The sequence below is a fragment of the Rhodamnia argentea genome, chromosome 9 (assembly GCF_020921035.1).
Source record: "Rhodamnia argentea isolate NSW1041297 chromosome 9, ASM2092103v1, whole genome shotgun sequence".
In the NCBI taxonomy this organism is placed as follows: domain Eukaryota; kingdom Viridiplantae; phylum Streptophyta; class Magnoliopsida; order Myrtales; family Myrtaceae; genus Rhodamnia; species Rhodamnia argentea.
Window position 1 is genome coordinate 3929134 of NC_063158.1, and position 21381 is coordinate 3950514.

The 21381-nt window shown below is 38.7% G+C and overlaps 1 protein-coding gene across 2 annotated transcripts; it reads right to left on the reverse strand.

The window, feature by feature from the left end:
• Positions 1-931: 931 nt before the first annotated feature.
• On the reverse strand, positions 932-1927 carry LOC115737010 (auxin-responsive protein SAUR36). 2 transcript variants are annotated; one of them, XM_048285208.1, is made up of 2 exons: positions 1471-1927; positions 932-1437 (listed from the first exon to the last, which is right to left on the reverse strand). In XM_048285208.1, the coding sequence occupies exons 1-2, from the start codon at positions 1584-1586 to the stop codon at positions 1044-1046; spliced, it is 510 nt and encodes a 169-aa protein (XP_048141165.1). In that variant the 5' UTR covers positions 1587-1927; the 3' UTR covers positions 932-1043. The 2 variants fall into 2 exon arrangements, with proteins under 2 accessions (XP_048141165.1, XP_030524814.1); XM_030668954.2 differs by having other exon boundaries at positions 932-1920.
• Between the last annotated feature and the right edge of the window lie 19454 nt (positions 1928-21381).

Consider the following 21381-nt stretch of genomic DNA (forward strand, 5'->3'; position numbering starts at 1 on the left):
ATGGTACTAGAGGAATGATAAGTTTATGGTGTGCAAGGCAATACTTCTGTTCTAGAAATCAAATTCCGATTAAAAGTTAATTTTTCTACTTCTACTTTTGAGCGGAAGTTGATTTTTCTATTTTTGGAGAGAAGTAGTTTTTTTTTTTACTTCTTCAAGTGGCTTCAAAATTATTTCTGGAGCAAAAAAAAAAAAAAACTCTATAAGTGGAAAAATAAAGTTACGTTACCAAATAGATTTCTGCTTTAGATTAAGAGAAAAGAACTTTTTTTTTTCTGATTCAATAGCACAATTTTCACAAAGAGCCATCACCAACATTATGACAGAAGCAAGGGGGAAACAAAAGTCAATTCCTACTGGCTGTTAGACCTGCATGTAGAGGAATGCTGATAATAAGAGCTAGGCTTCTTAAAATTTAACATCACATGCAGCAATGAAGTCTTGCAATCCAACACATAAGCAAAAATCAATTTCCATCCACCTAATGAAGTCCTGCAATCCTTGCCGATAACAAGAGCTAGGCTTATCAAAAATCAATTTCGATCGGTTCCGAGCACCTTCATCTGATCCACGATTCTAAAAACTGGAAATCGATCCATATGATCAAGTTCTTGGTTCTTGGGTGGGACCGAACCGAATAAGAAACCGATCACTCCTAGTAATTACATTTTCCCATATTACAGGCATTCTAGCATGATTAGTTTTTTTTTTTTTGGGGGGGGTCAGATCGTAGCGTGATTCGAGTGTATTGCAGTAAATGCAGTAGAAATCTTTTAATCTTTTCAATTCCTCTTGCCCTTGTGAAGAGTAAATTCTTGTCTTTGCAATGCAATCTACAGATTCTACACAGTTCACTTAGCCCCCATACAAAAAAGAAGAAGAAGAAATTACAGAAGAAAATTTCGAGGTGAAAAAAAAAAACTACAAAGAAAATCATGTGACCGCTTATTTATATCAAAATTTGGGTCGCGAAATTCTCGCCGACCACCCAATCCCGATCTCCGACGGCCCCACCTGCGCCCTCAAACTCAAGAGACAGAATCTCAGCTCCGCCGCCCCCACCCCGTCAGCCGCCGGATACCGCCGCCCACCGCGGCGATTCTGGTCTGGACCCTCTCGAGCTCGGAGATCCCGCAGGGAAGCGTGATCCCCCCCGGGTGGTCGTACCCGTAGACCAGCTCCGCCTCCCGCAGCAGGTCCCCGAACAGCGGGTGGTTGAAGTACATCACGGGCACCACTACCCGGCGAGCGTCGCCCCCCGACTGGCCCACCACGTACACCGCCATGTGTCCCTTCGGCACGTCCAGCGACGGGCCCTTCTCTCCCGGGTCGTGCCCGACCCGGACGTACCCGTGACGGCCGGGTTTGAGGTGGCGCAGCCTCTGCCTGGCCAAATTGAGGATCTTGCAGATGGGGTTGCGACGAGATGGAGGAGGGGGAGAGCCCAAGCGGTGGTACGTCGGGCACTGGTTGTGGAATCCGGGTAGGGAAATCCATCGGCAGAGCTTCGTGAGCTTGGCTCGGAGCCTGAATCGTCGGCATCTCCTCCTCCTCAAGCTGGTAGCGATGTCGAGGTTGCTCATCATGAAATTGGCTATACCCTCTATCCCGTTATGGGCGTTGAAGAGATTATCGGAGTCCCAATTCGAGATGAAGCTAACGGTGGATTTTGTATGCTGCGTTTATGGCGTGAGTTGAATCTTTATGGGGCGGTGAAAAAGCGTTTGCGCCACAGAGAGAGAAGAGAGAGATGGTCGGCACGCGGAAAGATAGTGTGGACTGAGGGAGTGTGAGGCGATGCCGAGCGGATTTGGGGCATGAGGAAAATGGAGGAGGTGTGACGATTTATAATTATCGCCCGCAAGTGAAAAAATATGAAGGAAAAGAAAAAGGAAAAATAAACCCAAAAGAAGAAGAAGAGATAAGTTGAGATTAGGGTAATTAATCAAGTCTTGGGGGTGAGTGAAGTTGAAATGCAACAGGTGCAATTAATAGTCCAATTTTTTTTTTGGGTCAAAATTAATAGTCAAATTGAGATGTCTAATCTTGTCTCGTATGGGTTGCTCTTTTTTGGGGTCTTGGCTCATTGAGAATTAGAGAGCGAGACCATTTGCTTCTGCTAATGCAACAATCACTAGCATCCACGTGTGGATTAACGTTTTCCATGACCAGTCCAAAGGCTCAAATTTAACGAATCGGTTTCGTTCGAAGCTTCTTCTAGTTGGTCAAAGTCGCTGATTTTATCTTATTCATGTTTGAAATGTCAATTGCTCTAGATTCAAGTGGGCAGACACGGAATCGATCGCGCCGGTTGTGAAGTCGTTTACCGAGTTAGTTAGATGTTATGAATTCGGCACGCAATCGGTGTAGAATCTACTAGGCATATAGATACATAGTAGTAAAAACCCTAATGACTCTTGATGTTGTTGATTGAGTGATTGAAATAAAAAAGGGTAGAATCAAGCTTCTAGAGAGGAACTACATTTTGGGTACACTATTAATTGCACGATTTTCGTGATAGAATACTTAAATATCACATCATATGTTGATCTAAAAGCGTAAGCTTTTATAATTTAGTCAACAGTAATCTCACAAAATCTTATATAGTACCGGATCGGGAAGTCTTGAGTTCAAATCTTTCCGGGCAATCGTAATACCACCCGATCGTTCCTAAAAGAAATTCACAAAATTCTTTTGAATTTCACCTTTTCAATCATATTGATTTTCGAAAAAAATTTCAAATAACAATCTGAAGTGCTATTATTTTCACAATTAAGGACTTGAAATGACCACTTTATACTCAAAATAAGGGCATCCCTCGCTGGTTGGCTAAATATTCTAGCCGATCAAGGGCATTTTCGTTCAAAAAAGATTTTAATTTCAATTTTTTTATTTATTTTCTTTTCCTCATTTCCTTTTGACTCTTTTCCGCGACCAGCGAAGACCCAACGACCCTTGCTGGCTGATTCTAGGGCAGCCTCGTCCAGGTGAGACCGTCCCTCGCCCAACCCTCTTCGGTAACCGCCGAAAAAAAAAAAAAAAAACAAAAAAAATGAAGAAAAATAATTAAAAAATAATTGAAAAAGTAAAAAGATGAAAATGTTCTTACCAATCGGAAAGTCAGATCCTTATCTAAGACTATAATGGTCGGTTCAAACTCGTATCTAAAATAAAATTCACCTCACACCTTTATTTAAAATGTTTCCTTTGTTTTCCGTTGCTCCACAGGGCTTTACGAGGATGGACGGATCGTGCTCTTTCTTTCTTTCTTTTCGTTAATCGTACGATTAAATAAAGACGGACGCTTTCTGGTAAAGTTCAGCGGGTGTGTTGCCTCGCTCGTCGTTATCGATCACAACGTGTTAGTCGTCACGGATTATGATAAAACCGTGGACCGACGCCGTTAGCTTCGATGAGATCTAACATAGGACCACGATATCAATAAAAACGTACGAGCTTCAGAATCTTGAGACCTTAAAGAACCCCCAAAAAAAAAAAAAAAAGCACTTGTCGTACACTGATTGATGTTGGACTCTCCTATCAACCACACACGTGTCCTCTGCGTCCGATGCTAAACTTCGCCTGTTCTTTATTTCAACTTTTCTCTTCTTCGGATTGTAGGGCTCAACAGAACTTGCCAAATCCATGTACAATGACTTAATATTACGAATTTTTTTAAATTAATATATTTTTAATAAATAAATAAACTATTTATTATAAAAATTTTAAATCGACGCACTCTTGTTAAATTTTTCTCAAATTAATTTTTTAAATATAAAAAACACTTGTAGCAAATTTACCCTATGTTAGTTTTTGTTAAATTAAATTAATACTACGAAAAATCATAAACTAGTACACATGTGATAAATATATGATAAAAAATATAAATTGGTACATCCGTTAACTACTACGTATCATCCGACTTAGTAATTTGATCGTAAAATGTAATGGAAACTAACGGAAGGTAAATTCGATACAAATGTACCGGGTTGCGATTTTTGGTGATTAAAAAATAAATTTGAGATGAATTTATCATAAATGCATTAGTTTGAAATTTTTCGAGATATTAACTTATGTACAATAGTGGCGTGAATTCAAAGAGGTTGTGATCCTTTAGCAGGTAGCTTGTCCTTGTAGTACTTTGTAACTGGCTCTTCTTTGGGCAGTTAGACGGGAAATGAATGGCGTGCCTTCGTAGAAGTTCCACTACAGGGAAAATATGTAGGACTACGGATTTTCCATCTTTTGTTTTGGTGAACATCTGTTTAATGGAATTTCATTTACACCAGGCATTAAGAAACTGCACAAGTCAAGTAAAGGACCAAGGCCAGGGAGAACTAGCGGGAACTAACATCACATGAGATGGGAATTGAACGTTGTTCGTTTCGGTTTTCGTTTAGCATAACGTGCAAATCTCAACATGCGTATTGAAGATAAGGATTTTGAGAAGAAAAGCATGCCCCCTGCCTTCCATTTGTTTTCAAGAGATATTTTCTCCAGCGGGGGTTCTCGAAACACATGCAATTATATGGAGATATTGCGTTATTGACTTGTTGGCCATCAAGATGACGGAGTAGATGATGAGGGGTTATCGGTTTCGGAATGGGTTGGTTCCGAGATTGAAACTTTGGCACCTATCTCAATCTTGAAAATTTCGAATATGAAACTAAACGAACTACACCTGGAACCCGCCTGGAATTTGTGAAACCCATATAATTGATATTGCCTATAGTGTTTTATTTTAGTCAACGACTAGTAAAGTTTTTTTTTTTTTTGGGTCGAATAGTAAAGTCTTGTTAGTCGGTGGTCTTGTGTGCATGTTTCAAGCCACACGTCGTGGGTTTCAGTTTCCCCTAGTTCTATCTCAATTTTTTTTTTCTACATGAGGTGTATAAAATGGGTTCAACTCTAGAACTAGCCTATCCGACTTGTTCCCAGGTCGAGCCGGCGGTTTTGACATAAGAAATGGGACTGAACCAGCTCGTTCAGGTTGCCAGATTGAACTAGCTCGGTTGCTTAGTCCTAGATGATGTTAAATAGATGTCAAAAAGAACTAAAAATTTCTATGAACATAAGAGATCTTATTCTTTGTTGCCATATTTGGTGAGTTCCTCATTAGAAGCGGAAGATGAGTACATATGCAAGTCGCTTGTCGACTCCTAGTATGGAAGACAATTCCGTATGCTATCTTCTAGTCTCCTTCGAAGGAAATTAGGCACCCATCTACTTGGAACAGCTGAGAGAAACTTGTTGAGAGTAAATCGATGACGTCATGAATTCGTGCATGATTGCACCTCCTGTTGTATATAATTCATTTGAGGACATTCTAATCGTAGTGACTAGGACTGAGCATAATGGATCAACTGAACTAGAAATTTCCCGGACCGGTCAGTTTAGTCCAGTTCTTGGTTCCATAAAATTGGAATCGATTACGGGAACCAAACCGGACCGAGTAATATTATTTCGAATTTTTTTTTAAATGTAAACCTAAACCTAAGCCTAAGATGCTTAGGACGCTTAATTTGACTTCTAGGTTTAGCAACAACATGAAGCAATTAACGAGAGGTGGTCCAATGAATATGTCGGTAACAAGAAAATTTAACGACAAATGACCAAAAAAATGCGATCGAAAACTGATCACCCCTAATAGTGACTAGCTATTCTTAGTTTTTGGCGCCTTCAATCAATTTCTAACCATAAACATAAGTCAGATCAACAAAACTATGCATATACATTTATGTTACGTTCTCTATGATCCTGTTCTTGTTGCTCAAATTGCAACAAAGCTTGTCAGGCGATACATCCGTCGCGATGGTCTATGCTCTCCATTGATACGATAAGGTATATATTGATACGTAACTTTATACCAATTAATGCCGTCAACTTCTTAATTATCCTTTCAATTATTTTTTGGGTATGATGTGAATTTTGACCTCAAACGGGTACATAAATCTCGATCTTGTGAAGCGTACCATTATAAATCTCCTCTCATCCGTTCAAATGTTCGTACCGCTACTAATTGCCTTCACTCATGGATGTTTCTCTTGGGTCTCGCTTTCTGGATCTTCAAACTTGAAAATGCTGTCATTTATATTTCTAGAGGTGTCTCCTTTGGTTGTTCAACAATCAATCTTGTCTTGATCTTCTAGAGGTTTTCATCCAAAAGAAGGTTTTGATAATGCCTAGTCCAGCTTCAAGTTGACCTTCATCAGTTCGCTTGAAGAATGCAGGAACCCCTAAGCAAGAAATTAAGCTGAAAATTATTAGGATTTGACGCACAACCATAACAAAATAGAGTGTAAAAGCTTGAAAGAGAAATTGAGACATAAGTTTTATTTTGGTTTATCCTTAAAGTAGGCTACATCTAGCGGATAATTTCTCTATAGTTAGCACATCTCATCACTCAATTACAATGGGAAATAAGTATATATAATAGTAGCTATTCATGGGTCCAAACCTAAACTACCAATAAAATACGGGCTCTAATTATGAAAATCATTTGGCGTCCGGGAAGAGCTGCCCCTTACAATCTCGGCCAAGGTGTCCGGGAGGGGCTGCCCCTTACAATCCCGACCAAGGCAACTCTCCTGAGCTTTCCTTGTCGATGTGAAGCATGAACCACGTCCCAACAACAACTATAAAGCAAAACGACAAAACTAAGAATGCCGGTCCTCTACGTCTCCCAAGTCTCATTCAATTAAGCGCAGGAAATATATTAACCTATAAAAGACAAGAAAAAGAGCAAGACGCAGGCCGGCCTCTCGAACGGTGTCTAGTCTCCTAAACGTAAACAGCGGGGATCGTCCTATACTTAAAACCAATTACTTACATTAATGAAGACATTTTCTGTTAATTGACTTAGTAATCAGCTCGTCTCCTTGTCGGTTGAGCCCTCTCTGTCTCTGATGCATGCATGCAGAGCTTATCCAAATAGTAGAGGAGTTTTATGACAAAAAACTGGAGTATAGTGTTGCCAGGTTACATCGACTCCCAAGTCCCTAGAGACAAGAAGACAAAATGGCATCTTTAGTTTTGTCCTTATGTTTCTTGTCATTCTGGAGAGGTTCATGGACCTTGTGTTGTGCTGCATGATGGGCATTGTTTAAGTGCCCCATGCCGGTGCATATTCCCTCGCAACCCGCACGAGCAGCTTCAGTGACAATTAATGTTGGTTCCCAAAAGTTAGATCTTCGGTCGCCGTGCAAGTTTAAATTACTGTCAGTTTTTTTTAGCGAGAAATTATCGAAAAGTCCTAAATCTATTGTAATTTTACCAATATAGTCATAAATATGTTGAAATTTTTGGCCAATTGAGTCATAAATCTGTTCATATTTTATCAATTGAGTTTATCCGGCCAATTTGGTCAGAAATTGTTGACATGAACGCCGATCGTCCTACGTGGCATGGCCAGTCCACCCGGCCAAAAGGAAGAAAAAATATAAAAAATTTGAAAGATATTATTGGCAAAAGTGCGGTTCAGGGCATTTGGACAATTAAGATATGGTATTGTAGTGATTTGGATCCCTTTGTCTTTAGTCGTTTGAGATATTGACCGATGGTAATTCTTGATGTCAAGTCATTTGGTTGAGAACCCGATTTGCAAAATCTAGTTATATGGCTGTAATATTCCATATCGCAAACCTAGGTACGACCCTCACTAAATATAACATACGCGTGATATCTTTAAAATTTTAATGATTTGCAAAATATAAGGTGGATGTATTAGTTTATTGTAATATGTATAGATCTTCACATTTTCTTTATAGTGGGGCTTAGTTAGAAAGTCGTCGATTCTGTTCACAACCCGGAACTGGATATGATTGCATATATTTAGAGAGTAAGCATTTTGATGAACAAATATGGGTTTCAATCGGGGACGCCAACTAGTGTCGTGACGCGTTAATCGCGTCATGTTGAAACGGGATCTAACCCAAACATGACATGTTTAATAAATGTGTTGAATTGTCTCGACATGAACACAACATGCCTATAAAATGGGTTATATGACATATGACATGAAACGAATAACACAATTATCAATGGTGTCGCCATGTCTTGTGTCAACAGATAGGATATGCTAACTAACCTGTTTAAAATGATAAACACTCAAAACATGTTTACACACAAACAACCTTTATTGTGTTAAATTGTTTGACTCATTTCAACAACTTTCTAGATAATTAGTTCCGTTTATATTTAGAAATATATTATTCAGTTCGGAGCTCTTTATGTCCTATGACTTTTGTAGTCCTAAAAATGTTTTTATCTACCATTTCTTCTTTTTAACATGTGTTTTGTTTCTATTAAATTTTAATGATAAAAATGTTTTTGGATATGAATACTAAACGTATTGAAAAGCGTCTTATAATATCGTGATAAAAAGATGACATATTAATACGCTAATTTAACCGTGCCAATTTGTGTCTAAATGGATTAAGTATGTCAATCCGCATAAAGCATAATTTTGGTCGTGTCTTAAACGAGCTAACCTGATTATGACACAAACCCAGTTATGCCGATATCAAATTTATTGAATTACTTACCGTGTCGTGTCATGTCATGTCAAGTAAATGTGTCATGTCGAGAATTGATGGCCCTAGGTTTCGTCCTTGATCAGAATCACACAGGCTTCCTGGCTTTGTTCTTCTTCTTTCTTGTGTTTTTTTCCCTCCTCTCTGGTTGGTCAAAGTTAAAGCTTGAATGAGAAAGAGTCCAAACATAACTTTGGGCTTAGCACCGACCCAAAATGGAAATGGGCCCCTTAAAGATGGGCAATTGTTTAGGGCAAATTGGGAAGCCGGTACCGACGCTTTCAAGCATGCACCGGCCCGATCTGTGATTTTTTTTTTTATAAATTTTATCGAAGATGGTCTACCCCTCTCGCATTTCTCAATAAATTTTGACCTCGATACATCTAATTAGAAATTTCGCAGCCACCCTGATTCATATGAAACTGTGGTTTCGGCTAGGGGTGTTAAAAAAGCCCGAGCCGGCCCGGGCTAGCCTGAAAATTCACCTAATTTTCGGGAATTTTCGGGCCAGGCTTCAAGATTATCCGCGTAAGGCTCGGGCAGGCCGGCTCCAGCTTTTTTGACGTCCACGTTTTCTTTTTAATTTATTTTCTTTTCGTTTTTCTTTTTTTATATTCTTTCATTTGACGGGCTTGTCAAGTGCTTTTGATTAAAAAAAAAAGAATAAAAAGGAAGAAAAAAAGAATCCGACCCCACCCGACTAGGCCTGAAGAGTTGGGGCATATGAATTCAGGCTTGAGCAAGGCCAAGCTAGGTACTATTTAGTTTTAGGCCAGCTCGGGTTGGGCCGAGACCCGGTCCGTTGACATCCCTAGTTTTGGCGAATGAGACGATGGAGATACTTACAGAGATAGAGGACGAGTGCCCCGACCAAGTATTGACAGATGAAGATCCTCTATCATGTTCGGTGTCTCCATTAGTATCTCGTAAATTTCAATCGTGGATGAACGAGGCATCGAATGGGCAACACCGAGCATGGTAGATATTCTCGTCCTTGTATGAGATGGATCAGCCGATGGGTTAAGACCCTTTCATCTATATTGACTTTATGTGCCATGTTCCTATAGAACGAAGGGGACCCCTAACCACCAAAGTTAATGGCTCCATTAAGCGGCTTCTTACTTGGAAATCGATATAACTAATTGCGGAGAACCATATTGGTATTGGTGATTCAAGGGTTACTGATATTACAAGCCACTGTGTGTGCTATTTATTATGCGTAGATTGCAAAACCCTGCTCCCTCGTTCACGCGTCCCATCTCCAACCCCCTCAAAAGGTGGAGCTTCGATCTCCCCGCCTCCTCCTGTTGAAACACGAGTATTTAAAAATCTCAAAATTGGAGGTTCAAAACTTGACCTCGATAGACCAAACCCTTTTTATAAGAACTGGTAACTGTCCAACATGAATATGGTTTAACTACCGTACATGCTTTGCACTAAACCCTACTAAATATGCACTACATACGTAATCAATTGTGATCATTTATGATTATCAAATGAATCATGTGCATGATGAGATATCTGATCCTTTCAATTTAAGGTCGGGGCAAGGCCTGTTAGGATGCATGTGTGAGTTATGTTAGAGAAGTCTCACATCGGAGAATTGATGTGGTGTTAAGCAGTTAATATATCCAAGTTGGCCCATAATTCATTGGCTTAAATTTTTAAGTGAAGGTGAATCCAATTAGATATCTTGACGGGCTCGGATTTGGGCTCTCTCTTGGCGATCTCCTCGGGTGAAGGTATCGGACTTCTGCTCCGCGCTCCTAACAAATAGTATTAGAATTAATGGTTGATTGATGGACTTGTTTCAAGGTATCTCTTCGAGTAGAATGCACGTGTGAGTTGTGTTAAATAAGTTTCAATAGAGAAGTCTCATATCGGAGTGGCTTAAACTTTTGAGTGAAAGTAGGTCCAACTGCATATGCTGATGGGCTCGGACTTGGATGTGTTGACGGGCTCGGACTTGGGCTGCCTCTTGGCGATATCTACAGGTGAATGTATTGAATTTTTGTTGCGCACTCACAACAAGGCCGATTAACTCAAATTACCCGAGACAGGATAAAATTAGATATATTATACAAAGAAAAGGAATAAAAATATAGGGAAATAATAATAATAAATTAAGTAAATATAAATAAACTAGGCGGGGGTGTCAAAGCACTATACATTTTGAAATTACGAAGGTGAATGATCAAGTTTTCTTTCTTACTAGATTTGACATTCGTTGGCTGATCGACCTCTTGTACCCCATTTCTTGTCATAGTCATACTTGCAGCTCTAGAATGCTATAATGAGCTCACTTGCTATTTAAGATTTAGATCATACAATGATTATGTACTTATAGGTAGAGGTTATCTCCATTTGTGCATTTGTGTAGTGGATCATGAAAGATTTTTACCATCCCCGTTTGTGCATTTTGAGATTCATTTATATTGATATGCAGTTTATACCAAACAATGGATATGAAACCATGTGAAAATATTCGATTATATTAGTGCGATTCACCAAACAATGGCTAAATATTGCAAAACTCCAGAGTTAACATCTTATCTTATTCGGTCATATTCTAACCGGAAATTCAAATGACCAAACATAGCCTTTTGAAGATATGAAACATTATTTTCTCCAAAGTGAAATATAAAGAAACTTAATGAGAATGAATGAATCCTCTTAATCAATTGCTCATCCCTAGGAGCTTTGTTGCTTGGAGCTTTAAAGGGTGACTAAGACTCCCGTCCAAATCGGACTGGAAGGACGGTAGGCATACGAAAACAACCCATTTGGTACCATATGTGAACTTGGCACTGGCCACTGGGTCTTGCGCATGATGGCCTAGCTTTGCCTTACATGTTATCGCCTGCCCCCACAACAGTGAAGATACCTCCAAAAAGAGGCTGCTGTTTCCATCTCTGCATCAGATGTTACTTCTTGGACGGACAAGGAGGACTTGTTTAATGTTTATTGTTGCATTGGGGGGAAAGGCGAATATGTCTCTTTCACGAGAGAACAGGTCATGTTTGGCATGGCCAATGTTGCCTCACCACGAGTGAAACTTTTTCAATTCCAGGTCCAGAGAAGGAGAGAAAAGAAGCTAAAAGAAATGCAGAGGCACGGCAGAAACCTAGGTTATAACTACGGATCTAAATCATCTTCTCTTTGCATGCCGTGTGGCTGGACCACACACACACACTCTCTCTCTCTCTCTCATTTGTAAGCAAGTTAGTTCCTAAAGCTTTTGAGCTAGTTCAATATGAACAAAGTACAGTGGTTTCTCAGTGGAATGTTGGACATAGCTGTGGAAAGAGGCTTCTTTGAACTTTATTTGGTGCACTTGCCGGCACAGAATGATGAAATCTATGAGCAACATTAAGAAAGTGACTCGCGTGCAATTTTTATTAACTATCGCCATAACCCAATAATATAATAAACTATAACATAATATATGTATGTATGTGTGTATGAGTTAGTCCCATGTATACACTAAATTTACAACTTTGTAGTTCGTGTTTATTTAATTCACAAGCAGATTAGATCTAATAGCAGGCTTTTCTTTGTGGGGAAAATTTTCTAAAAAGCTCTAAATTTGTTGTACTTTTGCTACCAATTGAGTATTAATACTTTTTACATTTTTCCAATTGAGTTCATCCGGCTGATTTTGGCCGAAACTCACCGACGTGGATACCGGCAATCATACGTGGCATGGCTAGCGCCGACGTGAATAATTTTCAATTTAATTTATTCCTTTTTCATGTTTTCCTTCTACTATTTTCTTTCTTTCCTTTCTCTTTTTCTTTTCCCCTCCACCGGCAATCGAAGGCCACCGGCGAACCTCGTTGATGGCCGGCGGATGTCACCGGCCTTAGGCAAGGGCATCCCTTCGCCAAATCGCCGAGGGCGGCACTCACTAGCCCAGTGCTGGGCAACCTCGCCCCAAGGCTAGCGAGGATTGGAGGAGGAGGTAAAAATAAAAAATAAAAAAAGACAGAAAATTGAAAAAAGTATATAAACAATAAAAATTAGATAAAATAGAAAAATATTATTATACATTGTCCACGTCGCCGTATACCATGTCATAGAGGATAGCCGGTGTCTAATCAGCAATTTCGGACAAACTTGACCAGATGAACTCAATTGAAAAAATGTGAGAAAGTCTAAGATTCAATTAGCAAAATTTTTGACAAAAAAAATGACAAAACTAAAAGCTTTGGGGCTGAATTGGCAAAAGTACAATAGGTTTAGTTATAGTGAGTAAGTAAACTTTTAATTGCACAAATTACAGAAGTTCAAGGATTTGATTGCACCAAATGAAACTTAAAAGACTAATTGCACAAATTCAGAAAGTCAAAGGACTTGATCGTACGAAATAAAAGTTTAGAGAATTGAATTATACAAACCCCGAAACTCAAAGGACTAAATCTCAACTTAACCCTAATATCATTGGTCACATTCATGAGACAAAGGAAAAGTTTGGCCATGCTCTCATTGGACACAATTTATTTTCACTAGGACTAGCTGACATGAATGAAAAGGGCATTTATCCTAGCACCGTCATCATCGAAATGCTTAAAATATACTTTATCCGTCTCTCATTTTCATGTTATTCACATAAAAATCCGTCTTCTCGATAAGTCAAAGACTCATGTTCCGTTCTTTTTAACTTTTCAAAAGAAGAGAAATGAATCGGCAATAATCATCGACCACCATCCCATTTTTCTTTTAACAAAAGTAGCCTTCCTTTCCTCAAATATACCACTAAACTCCGAGCCATCTCTCTTTTTCTAGATCATGTGCAACGTGTCGGATGAAATTTTTTTAGGGGAAAAACAAAACACAAACCAAGATAATGGTCCTAATCATTCCAAATCCCACTCTTTTATCCTTGATTTGTTCTCATTTCTTTATCATATTACTATCACCATAATTGGTGTTACTATTCCGAAGGAGACATATAAACCGAAAAGTAATCATAGTCTTTGGCGTCTCTTAACATGATGAATTACGCATTTTCTTGTTCCCAGCTTGGCGATCAGTGCATCTAGAAAAACTCGAAGCCATAATAAAAGGGAAAAGAAATTTCTTTGAAAGAGAGAATCAAGGAGTAGCCACGCCTGCAATACCAAGCGGTACATGACATTACACTGTGTGCATGCGTTTCTGTGCCCGGGAAGGGGCCAGGGAAACAGTTGACCGGCTCGTGTGTGGTCAAAGGGTCAACTTTTGCAGGCCCCTTCTCCAATTTTGTATGTCCTCCGGTACTTGAGTGCCGGTAATTTCGGGCAGGATATTTGTAGTTATATTAATGTCTTCGCCCTAATCAAGAAAGAGGGAAAAAAAAAAAAAAGCACTCATGTCTTTTCAGCAAATATGTGCGGGTAAAATTTTCAAAATATCTTGAAAAGTTGAGTGAACTACTTGATTCTTTTTTAAAAATTTAAACTTTCAAATGATAATGGGTAAATGACATAAATAATCCATGGACTTTGGTTAAATGTGTAATATTATCCACGAACTTTAACCTAATATGTAATGCCGTCTATGAATTTTTGATTTGTTCAATATGGTCTTTAGACTTTTGGTATATGTACAATTTAGCCCCTAAACTGCATGAAAATGTTCAATATTGTCAACTATTAATTCAAGTTTAGAGACAACATTGAGCATTTTCATAAAGCTAAGGGACCAAATTGAACATGTATCAAAAGTTCGTAAACCATATTAAGCAAATTAAAGATTCAAAGATGCCATTGCACATTAGGCATCGCACATCGGCTAAAGGGGCCCTTGAGTAATACCATTGAGAATTAATTATGTAATAGTTTTCGGGTAATTGTTAGATTAACAGCTCATTTTGGATAAAAAAAGAAAACAAATAAAAATTAATTAAAAATTATTGTGAGATCACTTCTTTTAAAATTTGCAGCACATAATGTATCGTTATTCTCACAGTCACTCAAAAACTGTTATATTATCAAAACCCAATATCATATGCCTCCCCACAATTGGGCTGTCATAGACAGTAAGATTTCTCCTCCTTGGAGGAAGATCAGTTAGACAGCCAATGATGGCGGCCACACTAAGTGCTATGCATTGCCATGATTCAATCTGCCCTGGGAAGAAAAACTTCCCTTTTCCTACGTGAATGTTGGCCTCCAGATGGTGTACGCACTTAGTGGACCGTCGAATCATAACATAGAATTGGAAAGTGGATGCCCGACTTCTCACGAGAGTGCATGCATTCCAGGACGGTATGCCAATCACAATGATGTGCGCTTTGGCCTCTTCAGCTCTACATCAGCGAACGGCGATGCAGAACGGCCCAGTAATGATCTGTTATTATGCTGTGGAATTAGTACTTGCTGTAGTTAATCTTTGAGGATCATTGCCTTTAACTTTCGCATGGATGGCCATCGGCTTGAGCCCTTGAATGGACTCCCAAAGGCAAAAGCATCAGTACAGGATGTGCAGAAAAGTGAAGAAGTTATATATGTTAGCTCGTAATAGTTTAAAGACATGCAAAGTGACTGATATTCTCTTGGTTATGGAGTGAAAATCGTACGCAAAAAACCAGAATGACTAATGAGTCTTGAAAGCATGCGGGCGGATTGGAGTCAACAGCAAGAAGACAAAGCCAGAAGGTTGAAAACTGTTGAACCGTGCGTCTGAGCAGAATCTTGGGAGCGATGCGAAGAGAGCACATGCGAATGGACGTGTCCAAAAGAGATTGCCGAAGTTTTGGTTTCACTAGGTCTCTGGCTCTCTGGGGGAAAAAAAAAGTAAGATGGGCACGTGCTGAATTTTGGGGTCAATGGTAATAATGGTGCTTTACGAGTGATTGATTGTTAGTAGCTCCGCTGAATGTTGGTCTGCCGCGTGTTCATGCGCATGTGCTCGCTTTATTTGACTCTGCAATTCTTCTCTCTCTCTCAGTTGATTGAAGATTGTAGAAGTTCTATTTTTCCTGGTACACATCAATTTAAGGACTTGAATGCTGATTAAGATCACCTAAAGATTTTTTTTTTAATAACACAGTGACTCTCTGTTGTCTTTTTTGACCTGAATAAAGTATATTCCAGGCCAAATCATAGTCCATATAGCTTTGGACTCCAGCCTCATTGATGGAACAATATATGGAGATCCTATTTATAGGTTTTATTAGAGGACTACCTAAGAAAATCAAATCAGAAATGTATAATTAAAACAGATATAGAAAATTAGAGAAAATATCCTAAATATCTCTAGGAGATATCTAAAGCATCTCTAACAATCTCATTATGTTCTTTTAAAATCTATTATTTTCCTCTCATATGAAAGCACGGTCTCTTTTATTTTGATGTCCAGCCTCGGTTTCATATTCATCGTTTTGCCTAGTCCACTTCTATCCGAATGAAGTCGAGCTAAGGTGACAGAAAGCATAGTACGACACCTAATCAGGCAATTGTTGATAGCTCGAAAAGAGAACTAAGACTCGGTAACAAAATCGAGAATTCGTGATACTGACAAGATTTCGTGATACTATATGGTTATTGGGTTTTTAAACGTCAAATAATTGCAATCTCCCAGATCACCTAAGATAAAATGTAGGCAAATGGTTGTTCCAATATAGTATATTAGAGCTCAGTTAAGGATACAATCTTGGTCCTCTCTCTTCTAATTATTTAGATCTAGTCTGCATTGTTGTTTATGTTCCTAGTTCCTACTTCTTGAATGTATGTCTACAATGGTCGAATCGTCTTAATTTGCTAATCTTATTTGAGCATCTCGTCATGCATGTGAGAGAGCGATACATTTACCTCCTGAGAAAATTTAGTTGTACTTAGACCGGTCTACAAAATTGGTATATCAAATAACGTGAGGGGATAATTAGGTAAGTGGGGGCATCTCCAACACCCATCGACATAGTTTGCCTCATCATTTAGAATACTGTCCTTATAATCCGAACTTCGTAAATATAAAGCTAAAGAATATAAGATTTTGCTCTGGTACAATGTAAGATTTTGTGGGACCACTGCTAATAGTTCTAAAAGCTTAAACTAATAGAAGAATGCGTGATTTAATATTTATATATTCCAACAAAGAATAAACTCGCATTTTCTTCTCTCCTAAAGTAGATGATTTTACTCCAATCCATATTTATCCTAGCTGGTGGTCCGGCTAGTATGAAGAGAGAGAATGTCCAAGCTCCATGGCCATATGCAAAAAATAAATGAAGAACTGGTAAGCTATCGCAATAGCAGATGTGCACCCATCGATGTCCGAAAATGAGAATGAAAATACATGGCCTCAGGCGTATGGCCTACTTTTGTACTGATGTTGCCCAAACTTTACTCCATACTTTTTGTAGGTAGACATGATTTTTCTGAATCAAACCTTTGTTCGGACTGGAATTCCCAAACTACCATCTTCACAAGGTGCAACACCGAAAGCCTAACCCATTTGCCATCCCAAAAGGAATATACACATTGGACACATGAATGACCAAACTTTCAAGGTATGACTTCATTTTCCTCTGAAAATATTGCACTTTCAAAAATGTAGGCCCTACGATAATTAGACAGCATCATCCTAGCCATGCTTTAGAGTTTGAGTCAATCCATGTTTATGCCATAAGTTTCATCTCCATACACGTCCAATGGATTGGTTTATAATTGAGGGACGAACTGGTGCGTAGATTCGTGCTAATATTGTAAAATCTCCTTCGAGATCTCTATGTGCGATTGTTTGAAGGTCTGTGTCGCTGGTAATTAAAAATCTCACTTCTGGTTTTGTTTTTTCTCACGATCACTAGTGATAAATGTATGCCAAATTGTCCCACACTTAGATGGCCATACACATTTCACTCGACTTCTTGAAGTCACAGCTGATACCAGCCTCTCCATGTCCTGAAAAACTGCATGATCCCATCAAAAGAAATGAGGTCAACCCAAGTGAACTTTGTCATTAATTGAGCTGTTGTTGTATATCACTGAAAGAGTCATCTCTGATCCAACTGAACCTTGGTGACGACAGTGACTTTTCAAATGCAGTGGTAGGTGACCAATGGGAACTCACCAAAGAGGACCCAATGCAACTTTTCATTAGATTTAATTATTTTTATTTTTTACTGGCGTGAATAGGATAAGCTTATTTGGGGACAGTGGGGTATCCAAGAAGAAGAAGAAGAAGAAGACACGAACTGAGAGACTTTTCGAAACGCCATCGGACAGGTTATTTTTTAAGGAAGTTGCTCATTCTCTGGTAAACGTGGGGAGCCGGGACAATCATGGGTCCATCTCAGCAATGATTAGTTCAGGACCCACCATTTGTTTGGGTTATTATCACCACTAACCCTAGTTTACTTCTCCTCTTAATTAGGTTTAAAATTTATTGAGTTAACTAGCAGTATGATAAAAAGTGTTCCACTATGAATCGTCATAAGATAAAGACTTAAATTATCTCAGCTATGCACACAATAGCCGACTCTACGGCATTGATATGTGTAGATGAATGTGGATCTGACATGATTTGTTTTTTTTCTACACTTCAATTGCGCTGATATCAAACTCCTAATGCCGCTTGCGATGATTACACATTTCATGTGTGATGAATAGAATACAAAAAGCTAACTAAGCGGTAAAGAATCGTTTACCTTTCAAAAACAGTAATTACAAACAAGAGATAGTCGGTCGATTTAGAATTACTACTTACAAGTAAATTAGTTGCTCGATAAGTGTCAGAAATATACCAGTTGGTAAAATCCATGAGATATTTTGTGGGCATTACCTAAAAAAAAATCATATGGATTTGTTCCGCCGGGCTACTCTTATACCATTTCTTATTCTAGGTTAGGGATATGAAAACTATGAAAGTGCTGCTCCAAAGCATAATGATTCTGGCCTTGAGTTTAGAGACATCTTCTGCATCAACCTATGCTCAAAGAAAAACAATGAATACATTTTTCTACAAAAGCCTAGCAAGCATGACAATAGTATTTATATGTGTTCTTATGTGAACAAGAAGAACCTTCCTCGGGGAACTTTTCAATAAATAAGTTATGCCATGGCTCTTTACATGGGAATTTCTTTTCATCTATATATAGTAACAGAAGAAACTCAGAAATGAGAATTTTTTTTTTATTCTATCCCGTCTCTAGTTATCTTCTCTCTGGCTTTTATTTTGCATCTTTGCGGAGCGCGGGAATTGAATCCCGCACCTATGATATCAGCGTCCCCATCCTTCAATCCGTTTATCAGTAGGGCTGCATATGCTTAATGGCAGCAATGAGAATTGATGAGCCAAAGGGATGTGCAAGTTCTTTTCGTTGCCATTAAACTAGTTATAATCATGGCATAAATAATAAATTGGAAGAACAATCGATTATAACCAATCTGTACTATAACCACATATAGTCAATTGCTACTCAAGATCAAGCGGGGCCCAGATGACAATTGGATAACGTCTGAGACTTTTGCTTCACTTCTATACTTGTGTCCAATCAGAAGATAAAGTAAGTGTATTCTACTCAAAATTGATAAGAATACAAATACAATTTTTGTTGCTATTATTAGCTTTTGTAATACCCTTCACTCTTAAGTCCCCAAGCCTAGGCGAGGATTTGGCCCGATGCCCTGGAAAAAGCAAAAGGCTCACTCTCTCTTTCTCTCTCTCTCTCTTAGCTGAACTTACCGGCACGCACAAGCACAAAATAAAATATTTCATGAAGCAATTTGAAGTAATATGAACGACACAAGTGTCACTCCGAGGAGGCAGGGCCTCCTCTTCCTAGATAATTATTGATCAATGTGATTTATGACATACGCAAGTGAAAGTCAACAGATAAATCCGGATTATATCCATTGTATCGTATCGTATCTGAAATTTCTCTTTGTATTTTTTGTTCCGTTATGTGTCATGCTGCATTCCGTAAGCAAATCGGATGTCCCATGTTAAGACATTGTCTGAACTTACACAACCATGCTAAACAACACAGATTTCTATTGTTGAGAAACGATGGGAAGCCAATGTATAAGTTCACCATATTACAAAGTCGTGTTTTGCTCTTTAATGTTTTTTATTAATGGTCCTCGGACCTTGTGAAAGCTTAGGACATATTCTTTTCGCCCAAGAAAGATTATAATATGTGTAAAGTTTATTTGGGAAGAGATCAATTATTATAAAATCGCGGACCGACCAACCACAGGTCGCGTGCACTTGCTGGTGAGGGGCGTATATATAGTATTATATTGACTCTAACGTTCGAGAAAAATAAAAGAAAATAAAAAGTCCCAAAAGGAAATTTCAAGATGCGATTTGTAATTATTTAGTCGGTGCAAGTCACTCGTCTTATTGAGCTTGTTCTTGGCCATGCGTCACGCTGCTATTGAAAAAAAAGAAAAAGAATTACTCTTAATAGGAAAATTTTCAATGGAGATCTATCGGTTAAAAATAGCCGTTTAATAAAGCTGCGATAGTGAACTTTTTATACGGAATAACAATTAACTTTGTCCATCATTAATAACGGAAATTCGTGTTTTCGAACCACGTATTGAGATCTACGGAATTCCCAGCCGAGGAGCGAGCACGAGCTAGTATTAGCGATTGATTTGTCCACCCTATCTCTTCCTCAAATCATCGAGAAAATTTCTTTCCCAGCATTTCAACCACGTATAAAGTTCGACAAAAAAAAAAAACCCATGTATAAAAATAAATTTGTCTCCGACCAAAAAAAAAGAAAAGGAAAAAAAAATTTCTTTCACAGCATTTCGACCACGTATAAAGATAAATTTGTTTCCGACAAAAAAAAAAAAAAAAGATAAGATGAATTTGTCCAAAGAGAAGAGAACTGAATGTGTGGCTAGAGGGACCAGAACGGGAAACGGGGTTGGGCCCCATGGGCATAACCGGCCTGCACCCCGAACGCGTACACCCCCCAAAAAAGGCACTATCATTTTCACCCCAACGGTGGGACCCACCTTCCACAACCGAGGGCTCACGGGGCAAAACTAGCCACCGGACGATCCGATACTTCGGCTCAGGGTCGGGTCGGGTTGGTTCCCGGGGGGCCCGGCTCGTGAAAGCTTAGGAAGTATAGTTTAGTTTTTTTTTTTTTTTTCTTTTCTTTCTTTAAATCTAAAAAGGCGTGTGATATTTATATTTCGTCTGAGGACAAATTAATTATTATAGAACGGTGGACCAGCCAACCAGACGTCGCGTGCACTTGCTTGTGCGGGGCATGGACAGTATTATATTGACTTCTCATCACTTCATACACCCCAAAAAAAAAAAATCGTAAAAAGGACATTTTAAGAGCTATTTGTAATTATCCAGCATCGCGCTCTTTTCCAGTAATTTTTTTTTGGTTCAAGCGCTTATGATAAATATTCGTTTAAGGAAATTTTTCGGGGAGATCTAATCATACTGCCCCTTTTTTTTTTTTTTTTTTTTTTTTATAAACTTTCAATGATAACTCCTTCTCAGTATGAAAATAACTATATGTTGAGCAACATTGATATTAGCGAGTACTTACATTTGACACAATATGAATCACATCACATGATCTTAAGTTCAACATTGAGAGTACTATCTATTAGATATACAAAAAGTAGAATGCGATCACTTGTGCCTATGATCCTGGGGTTCATATCAGATGGCCAAAGTTCAAAGGTGTTGGAAATTATCGGAGCCTCTAAATGGACACACGCCGAAAATCTTATTAACTGGGGCGTTTCTCATCTATGAATGGCAATGTCATACGTGAATATTGGATCTACAAATGTATGCTAGAGACATAAAGGAGGGGAGCTTTTGCACTTGAATTGTCATGACTTGCTTGCTAGCTTGCTCCTTTACCTACACAAAAGCCAAGGAGTAT